General features: G+C 39.5%; 1 protein-coding gene across 2 annotated transcripts; it reads left to right on the forward strand.

Moving 5' to 3' along the window:
• Positions 1-62: 62 nt before the first annotated feature.
• Positions 63-25,153, forward strand: MFAP3L (microfibril associated protein 3 like). Of its 2 annotated transcripts, none has more exons than XM_050338306.1 (3): positions 63-186; positions 12,455-12,861; positions 16,367-25,153. In XM_050338306.1, exons 2-3 carry the CDS (start codon positions 12,579-12,581, stop codon positions 17,227-17,229), a joined length of 1,146 nt encoding a protein of 381 aa, XP_050194263.1. In that variant the 5' UTR covers positions 63-186; positions 12,455-12,578; the 3' UTR covers positions 17,230-25,153. The 2 variants fall into 2 exon arrangements, with proteins under 2 accessions (XP_050194263.1, XP_050194264.1); XM_050338307.1 differs by lacking the exon at positions 63-186 and adding an exon at positions 9,785-9,886.
• The last annotated feature ends 101 nt before the right edge of the window (positions 25,154-25,254 follow it).

Here is a 25,254-nt window from a genome sequence, read left to right on the forward strand (position 1 = left end):
TCCGCCCGGCCCGGCCCCGGCCGCGGCCCCGGCCCCGGCCCCGACATGGTGCTGCGCGGGGCGCGCTGAGGGGCGCGGCGGCGGCGGGCGCTGCCGGGGGGCGGCGGCAGCAGCACCGGCGACAGCACCAGCAGCAGCAGCAGCAGCAGCAGCAGCACCGTGCGAGCGGGAGCAGCGGGCGAGCAGGTGAGCGGCGGGGCGAGGGCCGCGGTTCCCCGGTGGGCGGGCGGACGGACGGACGGACGGGCAGGCGGCGGTCCCGGGGAGGCGCTGCCGCCTTCGGCACCTGCCGCGGCTGAGCGGACACCGGCGTGCCGGCCCCGCCGAGCTCCCCGGTGAGCCCCGGGCCGGGCGCGCTGCCCTGGCGGCGGCCCCGGGCGGTCGGAAGGTGTCCGTGCCGGGAGCGCTGCAGCCAGGCGAGCCCGGTGGCACCCGCGCAACGGGAGCGGAGCAATTCAAAGAGGTTGTTTCAGATCGGCACCGGGGCTTGCAGGGAAGTGGGTTTCGTCAGGCAAAAAACCTAAGGAGCCCAAAGCTCCAGCTCCTGCGCGCAGGATGCTCGCTGCTGTCCCGCCCTGGGAAGGAGAATGGGAGGTGACACCTCAGCGCGGAGACCCCTTCGATGGAACTGACTTCTAAGAGAGCTTAAGTTGTGCTGCCTTAGATTTAAAATAAAGGCTGCCACGTGATAGTTTGTTTTAATTACTCTTTTACTTCACAGGATAGCCTCATACAATAAAACTCAAATTCTGAAGTGCCCGGAGGGAACTAGAATCTAAAAATTCAGAGCAGTCTTGCAATTGTCTCTCAAATACTGTTTCTTAAAGGGCAAATTCGAGCAGTATCGGACAAGAGACCTTAAAAGAACAGAGAGCGCTACTGAGCAGGCACTTTTCTAGTGCATTTATCTGGAGAGTCTTGTAAGAGACTTCACTTCCTAACAGCCCTCTTTCATTTGTCAAATCGAAGCATCTCAGATGGAGCTCCCCTGATAACCTTGCTCAGGGAAATAGAAGTACCAACTGTGTAAGCAAGGCAAAATCCTAAATGCAACCTCATTTGGTACGTATTTGTCTGCAAGACTATGAGATTAGTTCAAAGGGAAGAACACAAAGGAGTTAAAGGAGGGAAAATGTAGCATTTTAGTTGTTTAGAGACATTACATTGTGGAAGAGTTCCTCTCTTCACTGCTCTAGGATAAAATACGGCAGATCTTTTTTTTCAGTGGAGACGATGTTTTGCATGGCAGAAATCCTTTTTTCTGTCTGGCTTAGTGTGTACAGATAGCAACAGCACCATTGATATACTTGTGGTTGCTGTAGTAGGAATCCTTTTTTATTAGAAAGCCTTCTGATTTAGACTGTAGTGTGTCAACATCAGTTGATGCTGACTGCAGCTTACACAGCTGGAGTGCACATTGTACACCTGTTTTTTTTCTGAAGAATTTGAAGTTTTCAGTGGCCTAGACAAAGAGCACAACATCCAAAACAAACAAAAAAAGGCTTTCTTCCTCCTTTAGTGCAGTATATATATTATCTGTCCAGTGCATATTTCCCATCCTGAAAGTTTAGAGATAAAATCAGCCACTCTTAAAACATTTAACATATGGTGGGAGCATGGTACTGAATTCTGAAGTGATCTATATTGTATAACTCCAGTTGCCTCCCTGCCCTTGTCCCTCCTTGTCCCCCTTGCCTCCCTGCAAATAGACAGGTTCTGCTCTAGTATGGAGGACAAGGATGGAGCTGGCACAGAACCTGGCTAAAGTGCATTCATGGCTTTAACCAGGGGAAGAAATAAACAAACCAACAAACAGAAACATGCAAAGCAACTCCCATACAGCTTAGGAGAGGGTCACATTTGTGACACAAAGATACGGGTTCTGGGGAATGATTTAAATGGAACAAAACCATTCTTCATTTCAGTTATTGTCTAGAAAGTTTGGAATGTTGGGACTGGCATTTCTTTTATGGTTTAAATTTCTTGCCCAGTGTAAGATATCAGTGAGATATGAATGGAGTTTACAACAGGGAGAGTGAGCTTGCCAGGAGCTTAAGTAACCTGTACCAAGCTTTGCTAGCAGGGTCCTCTTTCTCTGTAAGCAAGTTGCACCTTTACTAGAAGTTTCTGCAAGCATAAATGCCTATAATCCTAATTTGATATGTCCTGGATCATGCTAATATGTCACCTTAAGACTGTGATGTAAGACCAAGCTCCTGGGTACTTCCTGGAATTTTTAATTCCTCTGATTCTGAATCCATCCACACAGGCTTGTGTGCTTTGACAAACATCTCTTTGTAGCCTTAATTTTGTTATTTAATTCTGTCAGTTAAACCAGTGGCATTTTCTGTCCACATACACACCCATCTTAAAAACACCATTTCCAAGACATGGAAACACTATTACTTTTCACCAGTTACTGTGATGTCATATTTTCTATCTGCCAAGAAGGCCATGAAGAGCAGACAAAAACTTGTACCTATTTTGTGACAGGCTAGAGGAATTCAAACAGATTTTGGTTTAGCTATCTAAGAAATTTTGGTCGTGGACTCTCTTATTTCAAAGTAATTACCATGAGCTGCATTGGTTTATCAGAAATAACGACTTCTATACAGATGTGTGTGAATAAATACCTTGTTTTGGAAGAAGGCCACCACATGTGGAGGAATTACATTAAGAATAACCTACCTAGCCCAGACTTAACATTTAATTGACGTGATTCTGCCATGCTGAGACTTTTATTCCAAGAAAAGATTTCTGCTGATATTTTGAAGTCACGTGGGGCCAGGGCACGGATGTGGCCCTGCAGCTGCACTGCTGTGTGTGCAGTCCCCACTCGTGTGTGTGTGTGGCTGTGCGGCACACGGTCCTAACAACAATACTGGATGCAGAGCAAGTTATGCAACTAATGTTAGATTTTTCAGTATGATGTAGAAATAACCAGCACACAAGTCGGAAATTACAAATGTTCTTTAGTAAGCTCTTGAGGGCCTCCAACTAAATTATTGCATATTCATGGCCTCATATAGTCATGCTTGGAGAGGGCTGAATTGATCACATTTGTGTACAAGCAAGACTTAAGCTGTGGTGTGATGCAGGGCAAACTTGTTTAAATCCGTCTGCTGTCCCCTTTGTTACTTGTGGAGGAACAAGGAGAAAAGAGGTGCAGACACTTCTGACCTGAAATGATCCTTTTCAATTGCAATCAGTCATGAATAGTTAGATTCCTTTAAATTCCCCCTCTGACAAGGTTAATCCTGTCCTAATCACAGCATCCACGTGTGACCTCTTTGCCCTGTACCTTGGCAACCAATACATGTGAAAGCCAGTTATTAGAAATTGTATCCATCTTACAGTTCTATAGGGGTAGAGGAGAATTAGCCATATTCAAATCCTCAAATCTATTTTCTTCCATTCTTTTGTCTCTTTTATACTCCAACTAAAATGGGAGCCTTTTGTTTAAAAAGCATAATAAAAACTGCATCAGTGCATTGAACATACTCACTTATTTAAAATTTACAGTTTAATTAGTAGATTTTTTAGCCCTGCAAAGTCCTTCATATCTTTGTTTAAGCAAAACTTAATTTTTAATTTTGTGTCTTATTTGAATGTCCTATATCTGGAATTTTTATTCTTTGTCTGGAAAAAGAAAACCACTAGATGTGCTTAAAGGATGGCTAGCTTTGACAAGCACAGCTCAAAAGAGGAAGTGGAAGGAAGTGAACTGGACCACATTCTGCACTGCTATGTTCTTAGCAGTCTCATAAGCCTTGTTGAGAGATTATGAGAATCTGTTGCATTTGATTTGAATATTTAACCTGTTGGCAGAATAATGCTTACAGAGTGCAGGAATAAATAACATATAACAGGTGAGTAAAGAAAATGAAAGATATGTAGAACTTGGTGAGGCCAGGCAGCACGCGGAAGATACATGTGGAAGTGTGCAAGAGATTCTCTGTGCATCTTCATTGTCCTTTCTCAGCAAAGGGGACTTTGAAGCATTGATCCACCTGCATTTACTGCAACTGCAAACAAACAGCTATGCAGAAAGCTTGCAAGGAGTTAAGCAAGGGCTCCTTAAAACCATACAAAAGTTTTTGGAATAAGAGCTTTGGATACAAAACTATATTGAATGGTAATTGTGCAGCCTCTGAATAAACACAAATGCCAAATAAATCCAGATAATCTCTATAAATGATGTATTTATTTCTAAGAATAAAATTCCTTAAAGGGTGTATACTAAAAAAGCATAAGCTTGAAAAGTCTCCACTAACTATAGTGTTGAATTTGCTTTATGATCTGGGTAGCCCACAACTCAGTAGGACATTTCCACCACAGTACCTGCCTTGATTAAAAACAGCAAGCTTCTCCACTAAATATAGAACTTTGCTTTTGCTGCAGTCATTAAAGTACTATGTAGAAAGAACACTGACATTGCTCAGTCCATATTAGAATGCACAATTGAGCTACAACTTTTTAATGAGAAGTTAAGCATTCAAGTTGCCCGACTGCTTTTGTTGCTTCAGTGAATTTCCTACATATACAGCACAGATGCTGGAATTACAGGAGCTGTGACATCAAAAGGGAACTTTTCAGAGGTTTGGCATTCTTGAGGTACTTTTAAATAATCTCTCCAATAATTACCTGCCAACAGTCTTCATTCATTCTTTTTTTAGGTTAATGGATTAGCGTCCCTGGGTGTTCATTGACAGGCGGGAAGTGCACATCAGACTATTCAAACACATGGTGTAAATCAATGTATCCATTAAAATATTTAAAGTGAAGAGGGTCTTAAAGTCTTTAGGATGCCATATGCTTGATAGTTTTGCAATACTGAGACATGAAGTAGGATGAAGAGGAACAACACTGAGGAGAAATTTACAATACAAAAATTCTAAAACATTTACACACTCACAAAGGCAACATGAAAACTCCTGCTGAATAAAATGGCATATGGTTCTTTCCCTGTATGAAAAGTCTGCTTATGTTAATTTTGAATCACACACATAAAACAAGCTTGGTGTTTGCTGCAGTGTATTGTTAACACAGTGGAACCCTGAAACTGTATCTCTGCAGTCATTAATTTTACTTTGTTACCCACTACAGTGTTGTGTGTGTTCAGAACAAAATAATTTTAGAAGATAGAAACTTATAATGACTAAGTTTTGCTCAGGTTCTGCCATCAATGCTACCAGTGATAGTAATAAGCTTGATTTTTCCATTTTCTTTCTTAAGTATCATTTTTTACCTTACAAAGCAAATTGACAAGTGTTTGCCTGTAAGAGCTAAGCAGTGCTTGCAACACATAAAATCAATTTGTAGGCTTATTTGTTATATATTTTTTTAAGACAGGAGTCCTAGAAAAGGGCTCCAAGGTGCCGTACTGACCACCCTTCCTGTTCACTGCCTAGGGCTCTACACGCAGAGGACAACAAATAAACAGAAGACAGTTAAGTCCCCACATTCATCATAAGCTGTCATAATCTATGAATCTGTACTTGTAAATGATATACAGTCTCTCTTGAATCTTCCTAGATTCCTAGCCCTTATTTTATCCTGTGTCAGGAAACTGAGACAATCACCTTGAGGGAGGCAGTTCTCCCCCCTACTCTGCCCTCATGAGACCTCACCTGGAGTGCTGCATCTGGGTCTGGAGCCCTCAGCACAAGATGGGGATGGGAGGAAGCAAGTCCCAAGGAGGGCAGTGAAGATGCCCAGAGGGTTGGAGCATCTCTTCTATGAAAACAGGCTCAGAGTGTTGGAGTTTTTCAGCCCAAAGAAGAGAAGGCTCCAGGGAGACCTTATAGCAGCCTTCCAGTACCTAAGAGGGGCCTGCAAGAGAGCTGGAGAAGGTCTTTTTACAAGGGCCTGTAGATACAGGACAAGGCGGAATGGCTTTAAACTGGCAGAAGGTAGGGTTAGATTAGATATTAGGAAGCAATTCTCTACTGTGAGTGTGGAGAAGCACTGGAACAGGTTGCCCAGTGAAGTTGTGGCTGCCTCATCCCTGGAAGTGTTCAGGGACAGGTTGAATTTGGCTTCGACTGACCTGGTCTAGTGGAAGGGGCCCTTGCCAATAGAGATGGATTGGAACCAGATAATCTTTAAGGTCCCTTACAACCCAAACCATTCTGTGAGTTACAAAAAAACCCTTATTTTCTTTCCTCCCACTGTCCCATCTTCCACTTCAGTTTCACTGAAATTTGCCTCATTTTAGTATTATATGAAGCAGTAAATACGCATCTCAGGTGTCTTCTTTACACCATTCAACATTGTGCATATTTTTTACAACATCTCTTCTTACTTATCTTCCATCTGAAATCAATAGTCTGAAAAAGTCATCTCAGTCTGTCTTTGAGTCTGACTTATTTCTGCTTTATTCTATTCCAAGATTAGATTCACCACAACTGACAGCTGTCTAGCATCAAGAAACCAGATATATTAGCAGATAATAACCATGAACTTTAGAGTATGACTATCTACTTGTGGGGAAAAAAACCCCAACATTCACTATTGCAGACACCCCAAGTGAGTGATATTTCATTAGCTACCTTGGCTGGAAATAAGTCTTCTCTATATGGTAAAGAGGACTTGCCATTCTACTTACTTAAGCACTTTTTTTTTCAGGCTATAGTCAACACTCTCAGCCTGTTTTGTCGTTCTGAAATGTTCATTCAAAAATTACGTAAGGGATCACAAAGGCAATTTCCTAGCATCTCATATAGCAATTTTTGAGATCATATTTTTTAACATTGACTTCTCCAAGGCAATACTTGTATTTGCGTTTCTGGAGTATTGGAGTTTCTTTAGTTTGGGGCGAGGGGGGTGGCCTCTGGAGGCCATCTGATCCAACAGCCTGCTCAAAGCAGGGCCAGTGTACACCAGCTCAGTCAAGTTTTGAACGTCTCAAAGGATGAAGATTCCACAGCCCATCTGGGTAACCTGTTGCAGGATTTGACTGATCTCCTGCTTAATTAATCATTATTTCTGTTGTTGCAGCTTGTGTCCCTTTTCTCATGTCATTTCGTGGCACATCTCTGAGAGGAGCCCATGTCTGTCTTCTCTATACCTTCCTATCCGGTGGCTGAAGGCAGCAAGTTTGACCCCAGGTGGCTGAGCACACGTGGCCAGGGCCCAGCCCTGATGAAAAGTTTATTAAAGATTCCCAGGCAGCTGAAAGCAACTGAAGAGACTAAAAATGTATATAGCTGGGAGCTGCTGCCCAGCTGGAAAGCCCCAGTTTAGACGTGCAGGAGTGAACTCTTTTATCTTACAAACATCAATATAGCCAGGGGAGCAGAAAGCCATGAAGTTATGAAGGACTGAAATCCCCCCTCAAAGAGAATGAACAGAGCAGCTCTTTCAGAACTAAGCATTACTATTTTGTCAACTAGCAAATGAGTAGAAAAATAAGTTTGAATGTTTATGCTAATTGTAAATGAGTGACATTTCTCTTCATCTGCCTGTCTGGACCCTAATAACTTAAGCTTTTAAGTAGGTGGTTCTCATTCTTAAGCCTATGAGCTGGCAGTGAGCTTCTCACCTTCCGTGTGGCATAAGTTCTTTCATTTGCATTCCCGTTCCAGTAAATCCTGTTCACTTTTACTTTTGCCCACTCTGTAAAAACATTGCCCCTGGAAACTAGGAAAGGTAGTAAGCAGTTTTTAAATAATTAAAAATTAGCCTTAATTTTGTTTTGTATCATCAACATTGATACTTATTTTAGACAAATGAGAACTAGAATGAAAATAATTTAATTTTCTTGGTCACTTACAAGCCAAGGAAGATAGCATTGGGATGTTAAAGCTATAGGAACACAATTTATGCATTATACAATAAGCTGGCTTCTTGTGCTTCACTTCTGAATAACCTCACAGTTAATAGGATTACACATTATTCCAAGAACAAGCCAGTCTTACAGAAGGGAGCGAGCCAGGAAAAGGTATGCATCACTGGCCTCCTTTTCTGTTCTTTCATGCTCTGTTATTGTGTTGTTCTGCACAAATGCAGGTCTTACAAACACGGCCCCTCATCCAAAGTCATTTTCTTTAGTGGCAGTAATGTGTGAGGCAAACACAGCTATGACATGAATAAATAAACTGTCAGCCAGTACATGTTCCTAGCCAGTCGTAGTTGTGTCTTTTGTTTAGACTGATGCCTGATTTTGGACAAACAAGTTGTAATCTCAGTTTTTGTCCCTGTTTCAGATAATTAGAGGTAATACCACCATGCTGGAGCACATTCCAGGGGACTTTTTGGATAGAAATGCATAGAAAGCATGCTAGAGCTGCCTATCGCGTCACTTAGAAGAAATGCTTGTCATGTGCTCTCATGTGGCTCAAGTCTCGTGCAACTTTCCTTGGAAGTTAATCCCACGAGCAGTAAATCTGTTAATTTCATATTTTCAGTTTATACCATTTGGGTTGGGGGAGAAAAAGACAAAGCTATTTAATGTACAGACCACTGGCAACCATCTTTCAGTGGTAAATGTTGTTCCAGATACAATATAGCTGGAAAATTACCTATATATATGTTCCCAGTGCTGGAGGAGGGTTTGGAGAATCCTCTGATTTCATCTTGGGAGGTAAGCCTGTCCCTGACTACAACTTTGGGTGGAAAAGGTAGTCAGAATAGCCAGAGGTATTCTTTTTCCATTTCATGCACCACAAATTTAAAATTAAAAAAATAGAAGGAAAAAAGCATACATTAAGTATATTATATTGTCTTTTAAAATCTTGTACAGGTAGCTCATGTGCTTTGGAGATGGGAGAAAGGAATGCTTACATTCTTTCCATAACCAGAAATTAGTTTTTTGTTTACAGTGACCCTTTTGTGGCAGAAATGCTCCCAGACACCCAATCTGTTCCTACAGAGTGATATTCAGTATGGTAGATGCCCTCCTTCATTCACTTTCAGTCTTGAGGAGTTATTGTTTTCCACTAGTCAATCCAGCTTTCTCTGACTTCAAGTCAGATGAAAAGGTTACAGTTTTGGCTGCCTTTGTCAGGTTTACCATGGGTCACAGCTAATTGCTGCCTCTCGTGGCCAAGATCCTGGGTGACAGCACTGTATGCACTTCTCCAGTATTCTGTATTCTCTCGCTGTTTTGCCAGACGTGGGCAGACATCGCTATCAGTCCTATTTTGGTCTCAGTCTTCTCCCCATTTAGTTGCATGATTAAATTATAACTCATTACATCATTTATGTTTAACAAAGCAGCTTGCTCCCAGATTTGTGTTCCCTGAAATCCTCAGGCTTCTATTCTGCCTATGGCAAGGTAGGAGGATGGGAACTCTCAGCAAATCTTCCTGTGCACCAGAGTCTGGTGTAAGCACATTTTCTACCCCTTCAGTTCTTCTCTCTCTCTCTCTCTGCTTCCTGCTTTCCTAACCTGACTCCAGCATTTTTGGTCATGCCCAACAGATTAGCAGAGGGTCTTGGACATGCATGGCCACCCTGTAATTTTCTTGTGTCAGGTGATGCTGAGAAAACCTTTGGTCTCTTCCTTTTTTTTTTTTTTTTGTCCCCCAATAACAGTGGAGAGGATGCACACCAAAGAAAAGATTGCCTACCACTTCCTAGTTGCCCTGGGAACATTTGTCAAAACCTGCATCTTAAAAACACTGTTCTTCGGAGACACCTCTCCCGATCTCCTCAAACATACTAAGGCATCCATCAAAAGCACCTCCCTGGACAGCACATGAAAGCAGCAGCCTCCATTTCCAAACATTCTGCCTGAAACCTACTGCCTGGTTATTCCTCTTCCATCAAACTGTGTCTATTTCAAACAGAAACGTATCTACAGAGGTATATTTAGTGTTTTCTTAATATTCTTCATTCCAGGAACATGCATGAGAAAGTACATTCCCAGGAGTAACAGGAGTAGGTAAGAATCTCGCACAGTAGACACAAATTATTCAGCTCTATTTCTTAAAATTACTGCAGGTATTTATGATTCTATGCCAGAATGAAGGAGTCACTGTTAGGTTCAGACCCTTTGACCATATTAAGGACCAGTCACGTTTGTTATCAGCACACAAAGGTACAGTTTTTGCTTTCATATGCTCTGTGTTAAGCGCAGGTAAACATGCAGAATAGGCACACCTTAGTGCCCTCACACACTTTCTAAACATCCACCCACAGCATCCCTGTGCTGTAAGGATTCAGTGGGCCTTGAACTGGCTGCCTTGAACAGCTGCCTTGAACTTCTCAGTACACTGTGGAACCTTCCTTACAGGTTTTCTGTTCACCTATTGGAGAGATGCTATTTCATTTCCTTCTGAAAATGAAACATTAAACACCATTTTCTGATTGCTACTGATATTTCTGCCATCAAAAAATATAATAGGCTCAAACAGAGCAATAACAAGCCACAGCCAGTAATTAGCAACACAAATCTTAATCAGTTTATGTTGTTCTTTTGCCCTTTCCATTGTATTAATCCAGCCAGTCTCTGTTCCTGTTCCCTTGCCAGGAAGTGTGATTTTGGCTTTTCTGTATTGCGCAATGCAGATCTATAACGCTGTACAGAAACATTTTATAGAGTTAATATGTGTAACCATGAAGAATGGCAGTTTCCAAGGTTAATGGAGTAGTAGAAATGAGATGTAAAGAGTTACTGAAGTGAATAGGCAGAATTGAAGGGTTTTTTTCCAGATTGCTGACTCAGACAGACTGTACCTATGCAGATCTTCAAAAGCACAGGCTCTACATGCTTTGCATAATTGGAAGTGGATTTCTGAAGTCATTGTTTATATAGCTCTGTATGAAACATGAGATTCGCATATTAATTTAAAGTTAAAAATTATTCTGTCTCTTCGAGACAAATACTTCCACATTCAATAAATAGAAAAACAGAATAAAAACAAGGGCAGGATTAGAGCTGGGACAGCCATCTACACCGTGCATGCAGCTTATCTAAAAAAACATAGTTTGTCATTTCTAGTAATGATTCATCCTGCAAAATGGAAGAACTATTTTGCTCTTTAAATAACAGCTGTATCTATTTGTATAAAAACTTTACAGAGAACAGGGGATGGATAAGAAAACGACCTAAGTCAAATATTACCAGTGAAAGACAGTAATGTTTATTTCTTTCCTTTTTGAATAAAGAATAAAATAGGGAAGGGGATTGTTTCCTTGTTTGTTTCTTTTTATTTTAGTGTTTCCTTTATATATGAACTGACCTAACCTTCTCAGCAGTCATTTGTCATGCTAAGGCAGATAAGTGACCATGATGTCAACCATACCTTTAAAAAAATTTGAACAGTTTCAAAATGGAAATGTTCATTTGGGGAAAGTTCGTTAGATAGTTTCCTATATTTGTATTCCAAATAGATTCCTCTATTTAATAAGTTTCACCAAGTTTCACTTATTTACCTTAGAAATACTTGAGTAAAACCAATGTAGTTGGATAGTCTGACATGATTTTAACATCATTTGTGGCCTTTAAGACTCTTGAGTGAAATTTTCCAAGGTGCTCATTTTGAGGCCAACATTCTGCCCTCAGTCAGCACTGAATGCCAATTGTGTTCACTGGGAGCATAATGAGGCCAATAGAGAGAACATTTGTAACCCCCCACCCCTGCCTCTGTCCAGAAACTGAAATCACTGTTTTATAAAGGGCTCATTGTCAGTGATTAGTTGAGGGAAAATACTGTAGTGAGAGTGTGAAAAAAGTCCTACAGGCAAAATGCTTAATGCCACATAAGGAACAGAAAAGTCCTAACTTCATTGGTATGTCAAAGGAACCTTACCTATAATTATGTCACTAGCAAGTATTCTTCTTTCTAAATCTGCTCTAAAAATTACACTGAAATTACTTTATCAAGTATGAAATATCCTTTTCTAAGAATATTCTTCCATGCTATGTTTTTAAGCTATAGCTTAAAAAGTCAGTGATCTGAGATGTTTTGCTGTACGTGCTATTGTGTTTGCTCAAAATTATGTGTATCAAGTATTCCAACATTAGCTCCAAAAACCTTTCATGGAGTAGTTCTTTCTTACACTGTTTCACAATTGATCTAAGATCATGCACATGACAGAGTTGCAGCACTGAGCTGGTAGTGACAGCTTTAATGTGCTGTGCCTTTGTTTCTCCTGTTGATTTTGCAAATGTTAAAAATTAAAAAAAAAAATAAAAAAAAAAAAGAAAGAAAAATCTGTTGAACTTTTGGCATAAAACTGTAGCTGCTGCTGTAGCTAAATTGCTGCTAAGTGTCTAGGTGATAAAAGCCTTCTCCCACGCCTGCCACTCTGAACAACACTATTGTCAGGAAAATATATGCAACTTTTTCCAGTAAGAATAAGGGCCTGTGATAACATTAGCATTTAGACAAGACACTGAGCTGATGATTGTGAAATGCATTAGTGGATGTGTCACTATTTTAAAAGAGCACATCTAATGGATTGTTTATATATGCCATCTCACTGTACTTATTTATTTATTTAATAGGATATTTTAAACATAAAATCGCACAGATCAAAGTAGAACTCCCCTGCGACCTGCTCATCCCAAGGACCTGCATTCAACAGAACCAATCCCAGCTCCCAGCAGCCGTGTACGCCACTGAAGGAAAATGGACATACTGAACAGCCACCACTTTTTGTACTTTCTGCCTACCACACGCCTTGTCATCTTATTAGCAGCTTTGTCAACTGCTGAGGATGTGAATAACAGCACTTTCAACCGCACTGACATAAGTACAGGATCCGTGCCTGTGGTGATCTCCCGCATCGACCATATTATAGTCAAGGAGGGCAGCAGTGCCTTGATCGACTGCAATGTCCAAGGTAGTCCCAGTCCACGTTACAGGTGGTACAATTCCAATGGTCGCCTGCTCCAAGACGAGGAGAATAAAGGTAAGATCTTAGTAATATCACTGATGCAGCCTGTCCGGAGACACTTCTGAGTTCAGCAAGTTGACAAATAGCCCAAATTTAATGGCCTGGCTGTGGTATTTCTATGTGTGAAAATAAACGAAAGCCCGGTGGCAGTTATAAATTTTTTATGTGCACCTTGGAAGAAAACAGTAACTTTTTTATATGTTATTTATAGCAACACATAGCAAAAAGCTGAAGCACTTAAGGTGCAGATAGGCCTCTTTTCATTGGAAGACTTCGGGTTTGTTCCTATTTCTCATTCTGTCATCTTTTGTTCTTCTCTGGCACCAAAAAAAAGATTAAAAAGCTATTTTCCAGCTCAAAGGAGGATTCTCATGACATATCAGAATAGTTTGTTGTCATGCACTCAACACAGCTAACTCCCTGATATGGCTGCTGTCTTTATGCAGAGTGCCATGGGAGAAACAGGAGATGCCCTGAAAGACCAAGTGAAAAACCTATATAAAGCAACAGTCAGAAGGACAAGCCAAGTCTGAGCCTTCCTGGCTTTAGTTAAAACTCTTCACTGTCATTTGCCGGAGACCTTAATTACACATGTGCTTATTTTCCTTAAAATGGAAGGTTTGGGTGATAATCCTGGTTATACTTCTAGGGAGTGTTTGAGGGCAGTGTGGGTATATGAAAGGTGTTTTTCTCATGTAATCCTTCCATACTATCTGCTTTGTTCACAGCATGATGAAACAAACACTTAGCTATTCACACTAAATGCAGGATAGCATGTCTAACTAATAGCTGGCCTGACAGAGAACTCTGCTATGATGGGAGTAACGATTGACCCAGCTGAATGTGCGACAGCAGAGTGTACCTGTTAAAGCTTACTGCATAACTGGTTATATTTTACATTATAACCTGTTATAATTTTCTGAGTAAAGCCAGTGAAAGGAAATACTTGAGCTAGTAAGCAGATTTCGAATATTATTTGTAGTTGTGGCCACATACAGTGGTAAGTGTGCTGGTGTGTTTTACTAAGGCTCACTAACAGAAAATTTCCCCTTTAGTGCAGCATCTAAATTTAGGTCATTGCGTAGTCAACTGAGAGAGGCAGCTACTGAAACAACCATTTAGGTAGGTGAAGAAAAAACTTTGACCAAATCAATAAATATTGGAGATGTAGTAAAAAGACAACATCCCTTTATAACTTGGAATTTCAACAGTGCACTACCTCCTTTAAGAAACTGTAATTTTTCTGTAAGAAATGTTTCCTAGCATGAGACCTTTCTTTATGATGTTAATTATGGCATTGAATTGTTATCAAAACCTGGCAATGATACCTTTTCTGATCATTGTTTTCTTATTTGGCTTATACTGTCTGCCAGGATCCACTGGCACAGACCCAGTCATTGAGTCACAGTTCAATGCCATTATGTCATTTATAACAGCTGGAGCCAGGGTACATCAGCAAGGCATCTTGTCATCTCACAATAAATAAAAACCTACTTTGCAAAAAGGACCAACATTGCAGTTCAAAGAAATACTGATAAGGAATACTCTGTATTTTTTTTTATTCTAGAGGTGGAGAAAAGGATGTTACAGATGCTGACATTTCCTCTGTAAGGGAGTTTTCCTCTGAATTTGCCTTACTTTAGCAGATTGGGGTGATTTTTTTTTTTGGTGTGTGAAAGTCTAATTTAGAAAGCTTTTTATTTATTCTGTGTTTTTTAATTTCAGGAAAAGTGATTCAATGGTTTTCAAGAACTATGCTAGGGTAAAAAACAGTGCTTCAGTTTAGTTAAAGCTTCTAAGAGGATAAAAAGATGTAATTAAGAGCTGTCTGTACACAGGAACTGAGGCAGGGACATTGTGGGAGTACTTTCTACATAGGCTTCTACTGGAGATAATGTAAAAAACCCCGATTTGGATAAGCCATGTTTAATTGGAAGAACTTTGAACATGGTAAGAGCTCACAACTACTCTGAATTAAAGGCTTTTTTGAGTAATGAGTTTCAGAATTGCCCACAGTTTCTTCCTTGAAAGAAATAAAATTAAAAAAAATTAGAACAATCTTTTTAACAATGAAAGAATGTCCATGACAAGGATTAAATAAATGTAGAACCAAGGTATACACCAACGTGTGGCAGGATTGTAATCCTTGCCTTGTGATTTACAGGCACTGCACAGGGATTCTGCACTGGTTTAGTCCTCTGATCGCAGGTTCTGTGTCTTTGTTCAGCTGCCTGAATAGACTTAAAGAGCAGCTGGTTAGGTTAGGTCTAAGGAAAAACAACTTCCTGATGGTAGACAGGTTCCTTCCTGTGGAAGGTTATTGAAATGGCATCGCTACCTTCAGCAGATATCTGTCTGGAATGTCTTTGGATGGTGTTACAGAGATTGAAAACAGTTGAGTTGGCTTATATCAACCTCTGTCAGGGCTGGGTTTACATGAAGGAAAGAACTGACACCAGGTTTTCCTGTTGGAGTGAATCGTGTTTTTTATAGCAATGTTACAATTTAAGAAGTCGCATCACACCAAATAAAGCAAAAAATATATGTCCTCAGCTCTTAAATAGTGTAGTGATAGTTGAATAAAAATGAAGTTAACTAAAAATCTTAATTCATTACCAATATATAATGGCAAATACAGTAACTAGCTGAATCTTGAATCCCTTTAGCAGTGATAGGAGCAATGGATTTTAACATGTTTCAAACTCAGTTTCATAGCTAAACTGTTCATATTCAAATGAACATATTCATATGAAATGAAAATGTATGTGTATATGAAACGTATGTGTACATGCAGTGGACAAAGTTATCAATATTACACTGATAGAAATGACTTTAAAAGTAAAAGAAATTCCATTCTGGTGCACAGAAGTTCATACTGACAAACAGGATGTTCCCTATCATGGCTCTTCTCTTTCCCATCTATCTTAGTCCTCCTATCCCTTTCTTTAAAATCATACTTCAAAATCAGATTCTCAACACCTCCAAGAGTAAGCAGTCTAATATATGATGTCTGAAATTTTAGGGTTTTGAAAGTTTACATTAACAGAATTATAGTAGATACTGTAAGAAAACACCAAAAATAGCCCAATTGTAAGCAAATGCATTGTCAGGGAACAAAACAAAGAGGACTTATTAGGTTTTTCTGCCTCACAATCCCATTGTTGCTGTTCTTTGAAGAAGAGTGACCTGTGTTTGGGAGGCTCTCTGGGGTAAATAGTCCTATCTTTGTAACTTAACTGACTGTAAGATTGAGATAGCTGTCATGCATATTAACATTTTTTATTAAACCCTTTTAGGGTGTGCTCTAACTATTCACAGTGGATGTCAGGGATTTGGTAGTAGCACAATTAGGGTCTCAGGGACAGACAGGTCTTTGTGATGGTAAATTCTTTGTCTTTTCGTGAACATTGTTTCCTTCTTCCAAAATCTGAAGCCAGTTTGACAAAGCTGATGTTGAAGACTACGCTGATCATGTGAACAAAACACCTCTAACTAAGTTATTCTGTCTCCTCTCTGACAGGAAAATGGTGGTTTCTTGACAACGGGCTACTAAACATTACCAGGGTGTCTTTTGAAGATAGAGGTAAATACACGTGTGTCGCATCTAATACGTATGGCAGCGTTAACAATACTGTGACACTGAGGGTTGTTTTTACCTCTGGAGATATGGGAATCTATTACATGATTGTCTGCCTTGTAGCTTTTACCATCGTTATGATACTGAACATCACTCGGTTATGTATGATGAGCAGTCATCTGAAGAAAACCGAGAAAGCAATCAATGAATTCTTCAGAACAGAAGGGGCAGAGAAACTTCAGAAAGCCTTTGAGATTGCGAAGCGTATCCCAATTATCACATCAGCCAAAACGCTCGAGCTTGCCAAAGTAACCCAGTTCAAGACCATGGAATTTGCTCGCTACATTGAAGAGCTTGCTCGGAGCGTACCTTTGCCACCTCTCATCATGAACTGCAGGACTATAATGGAAGAAATTATGGAGGTTGTTGGTCTGGAGGAGCAAGGACAGAATTTTGTACGACAGGCAGCAGAAGGCCAGGAAACCACTGAAACAGATGAGCTGTACATGATCCCAAATGCTTTGACGCGCAGTGACTCTCCCACAGCTGACTCAGACGCATCGTCACTGCACGAGCCACCTCAACAGATTGCAATAAAAGTGTCAGTTCACCCATTGTCCAAAAAGGACTGCATGGATGGTCAGTCACAGGAAAGCATGCAGTTAGACACCAAGGAAGAAGACACTCCTCAAACACCAGCACTTACTGCAGAGCCCCCTCCTGAGCCTTCTGCTGAACTCAGTTCTGATGACACAGCATTGGCAAATGACACAAATACATGTGTTATATATGAAAGCCATGTATGATAGTTACTCCTGAATCTATGCATAGCAGGAAAATCAGGTGGAGCTCTTTTAAAAATACATATTGTACTTGCCGCTAAGCCTTACCTGGAGACTATCATAGCAAAAGCATGTAAGTGGATTATTTGGCACTTTCTTCTCAGTTTGAGTTTAGTTTACCATGATGTATGGCAGAGTAATTGCTATTACATTAATATTAATTGCTCTCTTTGATTAGGAATATTTCCAAGAAACATTTACCTCAGCATTTTCTAGGTTGGAGTCACCTGTAGTGGCCTCCTGGAAGTCACTGGTAGTCTTTGACAAAGGACACTTGAACTTACTAAACATAAAACTGGTTTCCATCTTCCTCCTTCACTCTCGTTATTTCCATCTATTGCATTTTTGGCAAATATTAACTTGTGAATTTGAAATATTGCCCAAGAGGCAGCACTCCAATAGCCAAATAAAATCCTAATAGATCCCATTTACAAAGCCTGTTTGCTCAGCTACATTGTGATTTAGAGGGCTATTAGAGAAAGTTAAAATGTTTCCATTTCATTTGTGACCACACTACTTAGGCACATGGAAAATAGTTTTCCCTTTTCCATGGAACAAAGATGCCAACAATTGTTTGTTTTGCATGGAGAAACAGCTTTGAGGTTTATTTTACAGATGGGAAAGCCCATAAACTTCTTACAGAAAGTTGCAGTCCAACAGCTCTGCAAGGTTTTTTTGCATACGTTTGACCATTTTTTACCTTGCCAGAATTTTATATGCCAAACACCTGCAAATATGCAAGATGTCTTGTTTTTAAGTAATTTGGAAGGAGTAAGTATATACTACCTTACCAGAAGATATGCAGATTCCTTAACACTCCTGCAAATGACAGTAATCAGTTGATGACAAGGCTCAAATGGCAAAATACCCTTTTATTGGGATTCTTAATTTTGTGCAAATTCATAATGTGAGGATCAAGCCTAAAATCATATATAAGCATCAGTTTGAGAGTGTTGTATCCAAATTGGAAAAAAAAACCTAATCGAGTGTCCTGTGAAATTACAATGACAGTCATGGAAACTGTTTACTGTGATACAATTGCTTTGATATTTTAAGAACCTCCTACCTATATAGAATGTTCACTGCTTGAATACATGTGACTCTACCCCAGTAAAGCTTTAATGATCACAGCAATTGTGGCAGTAAAAAGGATCAACATTTATGCCAGGAAATGCCAGGAGTGGAAGGGAAGTGATAATTTCTGTTGCAGACAGACAATAAAAAGGATCTCCTCTGCAGTGAGTCTGGAAAGCAAGCTCTTACCAGTAGGAGTTTGTGTAGGGTTAATATTACTTAATTACCTGACACATTTTGTTTGGAACTAATGAACAAACTATCACCCTATAGTTTTTTGGAAGGGTTTTACTGTAAGTACAGATACTTAAAATAAATCCAGAATCGAGCATACTGCAGAAAAAGAAGTCTCTTAGGTCTCTGGGGAGACAATGTGTGGACGGCTCTCTGGATATTTTAGTGAAGTAGCCACATCTACATAAGGTGCCTGTTGGAGGCAATCAGTTACATTAACTGGTAATCAAGACCAGACAAAGTCAGTGTTGCAGCTATCTAAAAGAACCCTTGATAATGAACTGAGGTTTTATATCAGCTTCCTCGCGTTAAAGTGCAGAGCCTCACTACCAGTGTAATACGGGAATACCCCATGACTTATGTAGGTGATGCAGAGAAGGCTCCATATATACCTTTCTATGGTTACTAAAAAAAAATTACATGTTTAATAATGGACTTCAGATTTTACAACCAACTTCTGAAAAATTGCATCATTCAGTTGCCTCATATTTGTTTGTGCTCACCACAGTGGCAGGTTTCTATACAAAATAATTTGCACATGCCCTAAAGGAAACATGCAAGGGCAAGAAGTCCCTTTAGGAATGTGGCTGGAAATATTTCAGTTCCAGCAAAGCAATATAAATCTAGAACACAAAGTAGATTAAGAGAATACCATAAAGAACCTCACTTCTGACCAGTGTGATTGAAAATACTGTTGATGCAAACTGTTAACTTCTTGTTTGAGTCCAAAGTACATTTCTGTTTAGTGTTCAAATCAGTTTTTCAAGTTACTTAATTTGCTTCGGGTATCAAAAAGGACAAGGGCAGAAACAAAAGCAGGAATTTGCACTAAATTCTTTTAATTCACTTTAACCTCCTGAAATGAGGCATCTTGATTTTTCTGCCTGTCCATCTTTTAACAGACCTCAGGCATTCTGAGGTTACCTACCTGGTGCCCAACTAAGATTGCACAGATAAGCAAGGATGTTCTCCTTAAAGCATACTTTAAAAAAAAAAGTTATAAAAATATTTATTAAACTGAAGTATTTTAATTTTAATTGTTTGTTAACTATGAAGTTTTTACAGTAAAGATCATGTATTCCTATGGTGTTTGTTACCAGGCAGTTCTGACCCTGACTGCTTCCCTCAGGCTGTCCTTCAGCCTGTTTATTATGTATTTATTGGAGAAACATTTGAGAGCAAACAATCCCCATGGTTTTCTTCAGTATCTCGATGTAAACTTCCTTGGAGATACCGATGATGGTTTTTTCCAAAGGTTGCCCACAAGGGGCATGTATTTGAAGTACCCACAAACGCACATTGCAAACCACGTACGAGCAACAGGCACCCGGATTAGATCCATGCAATTCGTGTAGTGACAGATTCCTGCAGTTGCAGGGTCAAAGGGAACCCTAAATTTGCTGGAGCTGGACTCACTTCAAGCTGAGAGTTCACAGGTATAACCAGTCTGCTATAAATTCTTTGGGCATTTAGCTTTGTGGTATTATTGGAATAAAAGCCGAACAGCACTGTAGCTGAAGAAAACACAGATTGTAACCAAGGGGTTTGGTTTATGTATTTTTTGGTGTGTTTTCATGTATGCTGCTCAATATCTTTATGCATCCATTCTGTGACACCTCTAAGCCTAAAGCTTTTTATATGCTTTGAGGCACTTCCTTTGTGGGAGACAGATGGAAAGCAAGACCCAAACCCATTTTTCTTGTTCCAAACTCTCTGGCTGTGCTCTATCATGAAGTAAACAATTGTGTCTTGCAGTATTTCTTAGTGAATGGCTATTTTATGGTGCAAGAACACAATTAACAAATATAAAATTAATGAAGGCTCTAAGAAAACATTAACATTTGCATTGTTAAGTATTTTCATGCACCTTAAGCACTTCAGGGACATGAATCTGTTCCCATCATTGGGCTATGCACACCTTTTGTTACATTGCTCTATTTCTTGTATCACCAAACACTAATGGTTCTTAAAAAAACTCAGCATCTGGAAGACCTAGTACAACTGAAATTGTGTTCTAAAAGCATAAAGAACACCAAGTCAGGCTTAGAAAGGAAAAGAGATTTGCATGATATATTTACACCATTTTCAAGTATTTTTGGCAAAATTTCACGGAAGATGACTAGATTTCTGCAGTACAAGAAATCAGTGTTGGATTTAAATTTTACACTTACTATTCTTTTTTCAGTAAATGTAAGACCATATTAATCTGATCACTTAAACATAATATTCACTATCTACTTGATCAACATTTTCTTTTTGAGCAGCATTTGTTTACTGGTATCCTTTTTTATTCTCTGATTTAAGCGTGTTTGTGATGAAACCTACCCTTCAGTCATTTTATGAGTCTGTCATTTTAAAAAATCTAAAAGAACCCATAGATCAGCATTTTTATGCAGGTTTATTGATATTTGGTAAAGCACAGCAGTTTTGATCCTGTGCTTAAAAACTACTGTATAATCATGAGACTTGTGAAATGGCATATATGGGCAGATGTTGATTTTTTATTTAAATCAGTGCCTGTTTTATTATAATGTATATACTATGTTACTTCCTTGATTTGCAGTTTCCTTTTGACAAAAGTACTGTAACATATAACCAGGGCTTTCTGACTTTCAGTTTGGTCAGATGAACTAATTCTGGAAAGTGTTAACAGTGTCGAATTTTAGAAGTTCTCATGGAATATTTTGGCAGCATGCTATTTTAAGAGTTGGCCTCAAGTATGCCATACTTAGTGGGACAACTGAAAGCTTCTTAGATGCAAAGGAAATGCTTGCACTAAAGTATCTTAAGTTATATTTCATTTATTATGAAATACTTTTTGATTTTAAAAGAAATGTAAGACAAATATGAATGTGTTTTTTTGAGAAGCAGTTACTGTATTTTGATTTAAATAACTGTTATGATTTTATAGCTCATGGCCGTAAACCACAAAGAGACCAATTCATGCTGAAGTGGCAAAATGAAATGTGATGTAGCTTGTGCGTTGATCATTGTTTCAATAAAGAATTTGCACAGAGTATGCTGAGTTTGTACACATTCAACAAGATGATAGTTTGCTAGTAAGTGTAGGCCATGGCTCCAGTTCAAATGGAAGTAAAAATGTCTTTCATTGTACATCTGCTAATGTTCCAGAAACTTTGGTCAGGAGAAATAGTTATTTACCTAGAAATGAAGCTTTAATAAAGCTCTCAAAAGGACCTGATGTCATTTTCAGAATGTAGAATCAGTGCTGTTATCAATAGCCTAGATGGCTCATGTATGTAGTGTCTTCTCTTTGGAAGCATGTCAGCACTTCCACATGTAACTCAAAGGACTCTTTTGTATGCTGTTTCCTCTCTGAGCTGTGTCATGGGGCCTTGCAAAAAGTCTTGCTGCAGTTTTTAGAGTTGGGGCCAAGAAAATAAATGTCTTTTCTCCCAGAGGCACCCTAGTACCAGGACAAAAGAAAAATGTGGGTTGCCATTCCTGCTTCCATTTCTTCACCCACCCTAAAAGGATGGGGTGAAATGAGTTTCCTGTCCCACAGCAGTTGGGCTGTATCACTCCCTAACAGTCTTCAGCAGGACTCAGTTGAAGTCCTCTTAACACCACTCTTAACCTCCACTCTTAACACCTTTTCCTGGCTCTGCTGGTGCTACACAACTAGCAGCCAGAGCTGGTCACTGAGAGAGATGGAGTGGGGGGGGATTTGCCCTTTCACACATGAAAGATTGGTCTTGCCAGCTGCCTGTTCTAGGCTGAAAAGATAGCCTATAGCAGGAAAACGATAGCTATTTCATGAAAATGAAAGGTATTTCATGATTGAAGTGCTGTTCAAAAGAGTGTTCCAATTTTAAAAAATATTTTCAGAAGCATTTTTATTCAACAGTTTCAGTTGAGATAAGGGGGCTGAGATATTCACAATTTATTTACAAATATCAATGAACATTAAGGAAGGGGTTGCAAACTGATCAAAAATGGAACACTGGGCTAGAGCCATATGTTATTTTATTGTCTCAGCACAGGACCCAGTCTTGCAACTGGAGAGGTTTGATATGCTGTGCCTTTTTTTTTTTTTTATATATATATGTAGAGCACACCTTTTCAGGATGCTCCCTTCCAGCTTTCTGAACTCCTCCAACAGGTTTGTCGGAGCACTGTTTGGGAAGGCAGGGTACCACCAAACTGTTGGTCCCAATGAACTACGCTCCTGAACACAGTGAAACAGGCTGTGGTGCACAGCTCAGAGCTAGTATCCCAGATATTTCCAGTGCCATAACGCCACTTTCCCACAGAACTGGATATTTGATAGCTCACATCCTGCAGTAGTGCTTGGAATAACCATCTGAGACCTTTGCTGTGTCTGTTTCTTCCTCTCCCTTGTCTTACCTTCCTGCACTTTCTTCTGTCTCCAGCAGCTCTGCTGTGCTACTTCTCAAATGGTAACAGAGTGAAGTTAGTTGTCAGGGCAAGTGTTCCTGCACCTCAGGCACTTCTGTTCCAAACTGACCTTTCATAAGTCCCCAAATGGATTTTTTTCCCCCATCTGTACCAGGCTCTAATGCTATGTACTATATTTAGCTCTCTGGCTCCCAGGCCCAAACTGAGTCATTTTACTCTTACAGTAAAGGCTGACTCGTGAGTCCATGTATAAGTCTGTAAAATGGGCAAAAGCAGTAATACCAACTGAAGCTAAAGTACCAATTTCTGATCCAAATCAGAATGTATGGCAGCAAATGATAAATGTGGCAGACTTAGAACATTCAAGTTATGTAATTAGATGCTATTTCATACCACAATGAGACAAGGCAAAACCGAGCAAAAATTAACAACCAGCCTTGTATGGCATGGAGAATACATGTAAAGTCTTGCTTATGAATGAGTAGAAATTCAGCATCCCTATCAAATCATGTTGCCATTCTATCTCCAGTTTCTATTTTGAGAACAGATTCCTGTTGTATCTGCTCTAACCAGACCTTTCCTATGTGGGTAAGCATCTTATCCACTTATAACTCTGGCAATAGTACCTGAGTTATCAAAAAGAGCCTTGTCAACCATAGAACGTCACCCTGCCATGTTGTGGAACCACAGAGTTTGGGAGCTCACACTGAAGATGCACAATCTGGGCTTTCTGAAATATATTTGATTTCTCTTGCACAGGTTTTGATTATCCACACAATAAACCACTAATATTCATTAAGGACTCAGGTCCAGTCATTCTCAATTGATAAACAGATAGAAGCAAAATAAATGCCAGCACTAATTCCCTCTTTCTGAAGCCTCTTACTGCTTCTGCCTCAAGATTAGCTCTGACTGACAGACAGCTCCTGAGCTGTTTGGATATCATTTAATTCCTTCCTTCAGGTGAACACTACCTTAGGCAGAAAACATGATTCAAAAAAAAAAAATATTATCAAGAAAAAGACACTCCCTTTGTTACCCTGCTCTCTAATGTGTGCAGAGTAAACTTGAGAAAATCAAAATGAAAAATTTTTTTCCTCACTCAAAACATCCAGAGGTGATTCATCTTCAAAGTATACTAAACTTTAACTTGTTTAGCCATAAACATACTCAAGTGAAGCAAAAGGAGATTCCTAAAAACAAAATTTTAACTCCCAACGTCAAAGCAAATTATCACAAAACTATGACACATATTTCGAGTCCTTGTCTCAGGATATGTTTTATCAGGAAGATATTTTTAGTCCTTTTTAAAGTTCTGCTTAGATGACTGCAGCTTCTTTATGGGATTGGTGGAAGTGCATTTCTTTTCTGCTGTCTTCTTGGTTAAATATTCTCTACCCTGGGTGATCTCTTTTTTTTTTTTGTGAATAAAAATCAATATTCTATTGAAGATTTATCTTCTTGATTCCTTTCCCATTCCAATACCTTATTTTGTGTTTTGTTTTATTGCTTGGATCTTGTTTTGTTTGCCCTGAAAGTCTTCACATTTTAAAATAAATCAGAGGACCCTAATGTTTTTTCAGCTCCCTGTTTTGGGGCAGGATTACTCACATGCACCTATATACTTCAGTTTTACTTATGCAGATGTACAGCTCACAGGTTGGTGCAGGATGAACTAATCAATAGACTGCAGCAGATTTTTGCAGAACAGCATCAACAGAACAGGTAAAGACATGAGTTCTAAGAGACAAGTAAAATAAATGTCCTCGTTCATATGTGTGTTTATGAGTATATTATGTTCTTTTGTTTATTCATTTGATACATCTCTGCTTTAAATAACACGTTTCTTTTTTCCATCGTGGATGGAATAGCACATTTACACTGTCTATACATCAGCTATTCATTATCTAGATTGGTTTATCTTATTCACTGGATAGTTTACCAAGTGCAGGGGCCTCTATAAAAGAGGTATCTCTGAAGAGACTGCAGACAGCTTCATGAAACTTTGTAAATTATATGAATTTCAAATTAATTGATAAATGGTTTTCCACTTTTTTTAACTGATAATGCTGTAGTTCTATATAGGCTAATATTTACATGCTAATGGAGTCTGGTTTTGAGTAGAAACTCCAGTTTTTCACAAGCATGCACTATAATGACAGTAACCTGCTGTTGAATAAAACTGCTTTTTGCAACTACAGTTTCTACATTTCATAATCCCTGTGTAATCTCTGTTAAGCACTGAGCTCATTCTTTAATATATGCGTCACAAATGAGGTGAAAGTCTGCAAATCTCTGTTA

Source organism: Myiozetetes cayanensis, unplaced genomic scaffold (assembly GCF_022539395.1).
Source record: "Myiozetetes cayanensis isolate MyiCay16 unplaced genomic scaffold, myiCay2020 scf7, whole genome shotgun sequence".
NCBI lineage: Eukaryota > Metazoa > Chordata > Aves > Passeriformes > Tyrannidae > Myiozetetes > Myiozetetes cayanensis.

Excerpts from the sequence above, each read along its gene's own strand:
- MFAP3L (XM_050338306.1), top strand. The coding sequence starts at position 12,579 with ATGGACATACTGAACAGCCACCACTTTTTGTACTTTCTGCCTACCACA. Across the intron at positions 12,862-16,366 it reads CCAAGACGAGGAGAATAAAG|GAAAATGGTGGTTTCTTGAC; the intron begins GTAAGATCTTAG and ends CCTCTCTGACAG.